General features: G+C 48.1%; 1 protein-coding gene across 1 annotated transcript; it reads left to right on the top strand.

Annotated features, from left to right (window-relative positions):
- Nucleotides 1-3,930: 3,930 nt before the first annotated feature.
- On the top strand, nucleotides 3,931-7,356 carry IER5L (immediate early response 5 like). Its single transcript, XM_082207938.1, has one exon. It carries the CDS (start codon nucleotides 4,188-4,190, stop codon nucleotides 5,505-5,507), a length of 1,320 nt encoding a protein of 439 aa, XP_082064064.1. The 5' UTR covers nucleotides 3,931-4,187; the 3' UTR covers nucleotides 5,508-7,356.
- Nucleotides 7,357-8,542: the final 1,186 nt, after the last annotated feature.

An 8,542-nucleotide genomic window follows, 5' to 3' on the forward strand; every position in this document is an offset into this window, starting at 1 on the left:
TTACCCAGCTGTGAAATGGGCAGATTCCATGTTAGGGATCATCAGCAAAGGAACTGAAAACCTAAATGCAAATATTGTGATGGTGTGACTAACCAGACTTGGAACATGACAAAAAAATCCTGTGGCACCTTAAAGGCTAATGCGCCTGCTAACAGGCATAAGCTTTCATGGACTCAAGCCCACTTCTTTAGATGGGTAAAGTGAAATCCTAGTAGGCAGGCATGCAGGAGAGAGGAGTTGTTAGGTGCGAGTTGAATGGCAAGCAAGATCCAAACATTACAGTCGGTGTGATAAATGGAGGTGAAACGTGTGCTTAACATACACTGCCTTTACACTGGCAGATTAGTGATAATTTACTCAGCATGGCTGATAAGGTTGTACGTACTCATTCATGTTATGGGAACCGTTCACCAAGAAAATATTCTGGCATTGGTAAGCTAATTCCCACATGCAGCACAAGAAGAAGAAGAAGAAGAAGAAGAAGAAGAAGAAGATTTAGAATTATTTTTTAAAATCTGTTTTTTAACTCACAGGTGGACTGGAGCAACTCCACTACAAGGAAAGCTTGCAAAATTTGGGGTTTACCACTGTAGAGGGGAAATATAGGACCCCCCTCCCATATATATATATATATATATATATATATATATATATATGCAGGTTTTGGTGTCTTCGGGTGTCTTCCCGTGTAAGAGTCGGGGTGTCTGTGCGACGTTTCGACGAGGTCTCACTCGTCATCTTCAGGCTGGTGCTTTCGGCTTCTTGTTACTGGAACAGAGCAGAATCTGGTGTTTGAGTTCCTATAAATACTGTTGAGGGGTGTGGTGTATAGCCTCCAACGTTCTGGGCAGAGAGGAAGTTCCTAGATTAGTGTGCCTTTTCTTCTTTTGTTCCTTAATTACTTGAGGGATATCTTGGGTGATTTCATGAGTGATATTCTGAATACCACTGGGTGGGTCATTAAGTGTAGATTAGTTGCTAAAGCTTTCGTGTCTTGACCTCTTGAGCTTGTGAAGAGTTTTTCTGAGAAGATGGCTGTGCTGCATTTAGTTGTGCTCTGGCTTGGCTTCGTGTATAGGGGCGAGCTGTGGTTTTGTGCCTTGTGCCAGCCAGATCTGTGTAGGGATTGCAGGGGGGTGCAGCATCCGGAGGTGCCACTATAGTTTGGCTACTGGATGGAGTCTGTAATATGTCTGTGGAGAGGGTCTGGGTTTGGGTCTGGTGTGGTTGATTGGTGACGGCGTTCTGTGTGCCTCTGGTTCTGGTGTCGGTTTTTGTGGGGAGGGCTAATTTCCAGATGTCTGGCAGGCGGGACGTGTCGTCACGCTTGTTCATGTTGTGAGGGTGTTTCTCTATCTCGATGGCTTCCATGATTATTCTCTTGTGGTGATGTTCCATGTTAAAGAGCAATTTGGAATCTGCAAAATTAATTTCGTGTCCTGTTTCTTTCATGTGTTGGAAAAGAGAGGAAGTTTTTTCTTCTTTTTTGACGGCATTCTTGTGTTCTGCGATACGTGCATTTATTCGTCTGTTTGTTTGTCCAATGTACGTGGCTGGGCAGACTTTGCAGGGTATTTCATAGACCCCTTGGTTTTCCAGCTGGATTTTGTCTTTTGGGTTTCTGAGGATATTGGCTATTTTTTGGTTGGTGCAGAAGGCTGTTTTGATATTGTGTTTATGGAGGATTTTGCTGATTTTGTCTGTAGTGCCCTTGATATAAGGAAGGAGGGCCATGCCATTGTTTTCTTCTGTGTCTTGGTTTTTGGGGGGTGTTTCTTTTTGGATTAGCTTCGTAACCCTGTTTTTCTGGTATCCATTGGCGATTAACACATTTGAGAGATTCTGTAACTCAGTTGTCAAGTGGTCTTTGTCAGCCAGGCGTTTGGTTCTGGAGATGAGAGTCTTGGCTACGGAGTTTATTTGTGCAGGGTGGTGGTGTGATTGTGCATGTAAGTAGCGGTTGGTGTGTGTTTTTTTCCGGTAGATAGTGTGTCCTAGGGAGCCATCAGGTTTTTTGTAGATTAGGACGTCAAGAAAGGGGAGTTGGTTGTTGTCTTCTATTTCCATAGTGAATTGTATTTTGGGGTGTAGGCTGTTGAGATGTGTGAGGAAGCTATCTAGTTTTTCTTTCCCGTGTGGCCAAATTACAAAGGTGTAACACCAACCGCTACTTACATGCACAATCACACCACCACCCTGCACAAATAAACTCCGTAGCCAAGACTCTCATCTCCAGAACCAAACGCCTGGCTGACAAAGACCACTTGACAACTGAGTTACAGAATTGAGGTAGTGCCAAAATCTGCCCTCTAATTCCTCAAAAGTTTTCTTCCTCTGTAAAATAGTGGTTTTTTTATTACAGTATTTTCCTGTTTGCCATGCAATCATCTGAAACATTGCACAACACATTGTTCCGGGTGTTATGTTCAAGTTAGGATGAAGACAGGTGTGTACTGATGCTGCTTCAATGGTCCCTTCTGAGGAGCCCTTACCTGCTGCTTCCCCTATGAGGGGAGTTTATAGACTTTAGAGAAAAGACGAGTAAGAAGAAACATGACAGAAGTTTATAAAATTATGCAAGGCACAGAGAAAGAGGATAGAGAAAAGTTCTTCTTCTCTCACAACACTAGAAGTCACAGACATCCAATGAAGCTAAACATTGGAAGATTCAGGACATAGAAAATAAAGCACTTCTTCATGCAGCACATAGTTAAACTATGGAACTCACTCCCTCAGGCAGTAGTGATGCTTACCAACTTGGATGGCTTTCAAAGAGAATTAGACAAATTCGTGGAGAGGACTACTAGCCACAATGGCTATGTTCTGCTTCCATAGTCAGAGGCAATAAATGTTGCTGGAAGCCACAAGAGAGAAGAGGGCTCTTGTACTCAGGTCCTGCTTGTGGATTCCCTGTTGTGGCATTTGGTTGGCCACTGCGAGAACAAGATGCTGGACTAAGTGGGCCAACTTTGTCAGGATCCATCAAGACTCTTTTTATGCCCAGCTAAGTTTTTGGGGTCCACGAGTTCCTTTGCTTGCAGCTTCCTATATCTCCAGTTTTTGGAAAGTCCTCAACAAAGAACTCCAGAAAGTCACTCCATATCTTTTGGAAGTCTTGTTCTTTAATTCCCCCGCTCTCCTGCCTCATGAACTGCTACTTGCAGGGTGTCTTGAATCCAGCTTTCTGCACTTGGTATGGTCTGTGGTTTCCAGTGCCAGAGCTTTGTTACATACAATGGGATTTGAAGGAAAATGCAACTTAAGTTACTCTAGAATAAAGTATTGGCGCACTCCAAATTGTTTGCCATGTACCTGCACAGAAAATAGCAATACAAAGTAAATGATAATGATGATATTCCCTAGAGAATCACTTTCATTTTTATTATAAAAAAAATCTTTTTAAAGTTCTACCTGTGTTTGTTTGTTTGTTTCCAGGATCTGGACTCATCCCTTGAATAAATTTTTCATTTCTTGAGCCATTCTGGTGCCAACGCTTTTGCACCTGCTTGCCAAGCGGAGGGGAAGAGAGACACGGAGGCGGATCGCTGGCTCCAGAGGCCCCTCCCCCTCCGAGGCCCCTCCCCCTCGCCCTTCGTCCACATGGCGAGGGCCTCACCTGAGAAGGGGAGCCAGGCGTCCGGGGAAGCGCGCACATTCTAGGTGGGTGGAGGGCTATCCGTGGATCGGGCCCTTTCAACCCACCTCCGACGGGGGCTCTGATCCCACCCAGGCTTCCCCGCTGGCCCGGCTTCCCCGCTGCTCGCTCCCGTCTCTCTCTCTCTCTTTCTCTCTCTCCAGAGAACCTTCCAGCCGTGCCAAAAAAGCCTGCTAGGTATTTGAATAGCACAAAGGAACCGCCGCGCCTCCATTGGCCGGCTGGTTCTCGGCGGGGCGGGCGCGGGCGCCACTCGAGCCGAAAACCGTGCTCCCATAGGCCGGGGGGCGGTGCCAAAGAGGGTGCATAAATAGCGGGGGTCGGCTAAGCAAGGGCTTATTGCCCGCTGCATTCGCCAAGCACGGCCGACAGTGGAGGGCGGAGAGCGAGCGAGCGCGAGAGAGAGAGCGCGCAAGGAGGGGTGCGGCTCTGCGCCTGCCCGGGGATGGTGAGCTGTGCGCCGGGCTGCTAAGACGGAGAGAGAGCCCCGCTCCAGGCCGGGCTCGGGGTGGATGTGGGCCCGGGGACGGGAATGGAGTGCGCCCTGGACGCCCAGAGCCTGATCAGCCTCTCGCTGCGCAAGATCCACAGCTCGCGGACGCAGCGCGGCGGCATCAAGCTGCACAAGAACCTCCTGGTCTCTTATGTGCTCCGCAACGCCCGGCAGCTCTACCTGAGCGAGCGCTACGCCGAGCTCTACCGCCGGCAGCAGAGCCACCACTACCACCACCCCCAGGAAGGCGGGCTGCTGGCCATGTCGCCCGTCGGAGGAGCAGGCACGCCCGCTTCGCTGGGCGAGATCGCGGCGGATTTCAGCCCTCTCCACTTGCCCGTCGAGGCAGCCGACGAGGCGGACGACGGTCTCCAGCACGGGCAGCTGCGGGGCTGCGCCTTGGCTAGAGGGGGCGGCGAGTCGGCTCTAGAGATGTCCGGGTGCGCCCAGGACGAGGAACCTTTGGCCGGACTGCCTTCCCTCATGCCGCCCGCTCAACCCCCGGTAACCCTCTCGGGGCTCTGCAGGGACTCTCCTCTGGCTTTCTACCACCGCGCCGCCACGCAGCCGGCGCCCGGGCTGCTTTACGCAGTGCCGGGGAGCTGCGACTTCTCCAGCGGAAGCAACAGCGCCAGCACAGGCTCTGCTGTGCCGTCGGGGCTGGTCCCGGCTCCGTCCCCCTCCGCCTCTCCGCACTGCTCCAGCCGCACCACTGTTTTGGACTTGGACACGCACGTGGTGACCACGGTGGAGAACGGCTACTTGCACCAGGACTGTTGCTCGCCCTGTCCTTGCGGCGGCGGCAGCAGCCCAGGCGCCGCGGTGATGGGCGTCCCCCCCAGCCCGGGCTACAAGCGCAAATACTACCCTGGTCACGAGGCCGTGGAGGAAGGAGAAGAAGCAGGAGGCGGTGGGAGACGGGGAGGGGGGTTGGTCGTGGGGACGGCGACCCCCATTGGTGGTGTGGGCGGTGGCGGTCCCCCTCCTCCGTCTCACCCCGCCTTCGCTCCCTGCCCCAAGCGCGCCCGCTTCGAAGATTTCAGCGCGGAGCACCCCCCGACGGCTCCTTCGCCGCCGCCACCACCACTTCTGACGGCGCCCCCGACGGCGTCTCCTCCCCAGGACTCGTCCAACATCTCCAACTTGATTTCCATCTTCGGCTCCGGTTTTACCGGGCTGGTAAGCCGGCAGCAGCAACAGCACCCCTACCAAGCCCACCAGCAGCAGCAAACCCACCACCAGCAGACGCCCCAGCAAACGCCGCAGCCGGACCCCGAGCAGCCCTTGAACGGGCAACTGTGTAGCAAGCAGGCGCTGGCCAGCTTGGGGGCTTGGACGCGGGCAATCGTGGCCTTCTAGCCGGGACAGGGAAAGATCCGACGGGGCGGGAAGGAAGAAAAGAGCCTGCTGCTTGGCTCTTTTGGTGGGGGTGGGGAGGTTGGGGAGACCCTGAAACAAAGACTGAAGTTGTGGGGAGGGGGGTGGCTTGGGGCACTTGACAAGCCAAGCGAATGTTTGTTTTTTTTTCTAAATTGTACCATAGAATTTACTTCGAAGATTCTTGCGCCTTTATTTTTCCAGAGATGATGAAGAAATAGTACCTATTTAAACAAAAAGCCCCAACAACAACAACAAGAGTTCTTTTGTGTCTTCCCCCCCACCCCCTGGATGGTGTTGAGTTGTTTCGTTTTTTTCTTTAACTCTTTCCAGGCTTTATTGTATTTCATTTTTATTTGCCCCCCAAAAACATTGGTGGGGAGGGGAGGAATGCAGGAGGTGAAAAGATGGATAAGGAGAATAAGCTGTGTGAGAGAGAAAAGAGTTTACACCCGAGGTTAAAGTGCTCTAGGGAAAAGGTAGTTCTGGCCATTGAATTGTGACTCTCCAAAATTAGGGGAGAACTTAAATACCTGAAGCAACTCCTATCTCCCTCCCACAAGAAGTGTTGTAGAACTTGACACGTTGCCTTTTTCAGTTGAGCCCAGTATAGTCTGCAGAACTATGGGCTGAATGGGGGGCTTTTACGCATTATTATAATATTATTATTACTATTATTATTATTTAAAAAACATTTAAACCAGAAAACTGGCTGTGTTTCTTTAGCAATCTAAACTTTCCAAAATGCATTTTAAAAGGGGTGGGTTTCTATAGCTTTTCTTCTTCCCCTTCCTGTCCCCCAAAATAGACACATTTGTATGGGGCTGGGCTGCTTCCCTGTGTAGTCACTTGAGTTCTTATAAGGGGAAGGTGGGGTGGTCCTTCCTAGTTCCTGCTAGGGGTTCATAGGAGTTTTGGGATAGTGGAACAGACGGGGTGGGGTGGGGGGTGGACTCTCCTTCCTTGACCATCTGTCAAGGATGCTTTCGCTATGATTTCTGCATTGCAGGAGGTTGGAGTAGATGACCCTTGGGGTCCCTCCCAACTTTACAGTTCTATGAAATTCCCCCTCCTAAATAATAATAAAAACTTGCTAACATAAAAAAACATAGTTGAAAACATCAACAGAATGTACAACTTTTCCTAGTTGAAATCTGGATGATGTGATTAGGTATATGTAGCCTAATTTCATGTGAGGGTCTCTTTCCCCTTTTGTACTATTTGCCATTCCTTGAAGTATATAGTTCTGTCCAACACTGCTCTTTAAAAAAAAAAAGTTTGGGGGAGGAAAGGTGGGGAGTGATGAGATCTCAACTACTTTACCCATCATGCATAGCGCTCTCACAGGTCCTGCCTCCCTCCCTTCCCCCCAAATGTGTGTGTGTGTGTGTGTGTGTGAATGCCACAAGTAAATGTGTTAACACTATTTTCATGTCTTTAAATGTGGTGGGTGGTTTGTTTTTCCCCCTTCTCAAAATATTTTGAACTCTCCTGATGCAACCAGCAATTGTTTGGTCCTATGTGCAAAACAAGGTCTGTGTTTCTGTAACCCTATTCTTTTTTTCTTTCAAATAAACTTTGTGTTCTTTTTATTAAAGGGAGAAAATAAAGAACCTTTTGTTGTAAAAAGGTGGATTTTTCTGCTTTTGCCATCCAGCTTTCACATTAAAGCACTGTGTGTATTAAAGGACGCGTCCCTAAGCATTATTTTTCCCCTCTTTGTATCTCTGTATATTTTTGTGTGTGTGCATACTGAATTGTATATCACCGGGTAAAACTGTTCAGATTTGTTTAAATTTATAATCTTAATAAAAAGTCCAATTATAAAAAATGTTGAAGTGTGTGTACCTTCACAACTCAACCCTGAAAAAGACTGGCTATAGATGACAATTTTTAAAGACTTGGTATCCAGCAGAGTTCTCAGACAGATTCAAAACTCCCCTTCCCTCTTGGAGTTAGCTGGATATAACCCCAATGAGATCAGAGTTTTAACTGTGGGAAGACCCACTGAAATTAATGGACCAAGGGTATTCATGTTCGTTGATTTCAGTGGGGCTACTCTAAGCAGAGCCAGCACTGAATCCAACCCACTAATTACAAAAGTGGCTACTCTCAAGTAAAGTTTCTTACTACAGTGGTACCTCAGGTTAAGTACTTAATTCGTTCCGGAGGTCTGTACTTAACCTGAAGCTGTGCTTAGCCTGAAGCACCACTTTAGCTAATGGGGCCTCCTGCTGCCACCGCACCGCCAGAGCACGATTTCTGTTCTCATCCTGAAGCAAAGTTCTGTAACCTGAAGCATATGTAACCTGAGGTACCACTGTATACACATTTTTGGAGTGTCTTCTCCCTTGATCTGAGTTAAATAAGCATTGGGTCAGGATGTTAGGAGAGTATTCTTTGAGACTTTTAAATCCAATAACTGATTTGTGAAGATTTATTCCTGAAACATCTGTGATGTTAACTTTTTTTTATAAATTACACCTTTTGTGGAAAGACTGAACGCATCACAAGATACAGGCAAAATATTTGCTCACTCCAACTGCTTAACCAGAGTTCCCTTGGGGTGGGAGAGTTTAATTCATCACCCAATACTTTTTAACAGGGGCTCTCTTATTTGTAGGGGATCCATCAGCAGGGAAAGGGGACAGAGAACTGTAGAAAACTTTCTCAACACCAGGAGGAAAAACCCAGTCTGCTTCCCCTGATCCCAAACATGTTTTCTCCAAAAAAAAAAACACAAAAAACAAGCCACCAGCAAAGCAGCTTACTCCCAAGTAATCTCAAAGCTTGCTTTTTTTGTTTTAAAGATGAATATATTTGTAAAGTTAAATCAAGGCGTTTGCAGGGAAACCTTAGAATCATAGAATCATAGAGTTGGAAGAGACCACAAGGGCCATCGAGTCCAACCCCCTGCCAAGCAGGAAACCTTAAAATGCCATTTGCTCCCTTGTGTCTTAAGATGTACTTCTGAAGTTTTAGGCATCCTGAGGTTTTGCTTTTTTTATAGCTGGTTA

Source organism: Podarcis vaucheri (assembly GCF_965113315.1).
Source record: "Podarcis vaucheri genome assembly, chromosome: Z".
Classification (NCBI taxonomy): domain Eukaryota; kingdom Metazoa; phylum Chordata; class Lepidosauria; order Squamata; family Lacertidae; genus Podarcis; species Podarcis vaucheri.

Coding starts and splice junctions, on each gene's coding strand:
- IER5L (XM_082207938.1), top strand. CDS start 4,188: ATGGAGTGCGCCCTGGACGCCCAGAGCCTGATCAGCCTCTCGCTGCGC.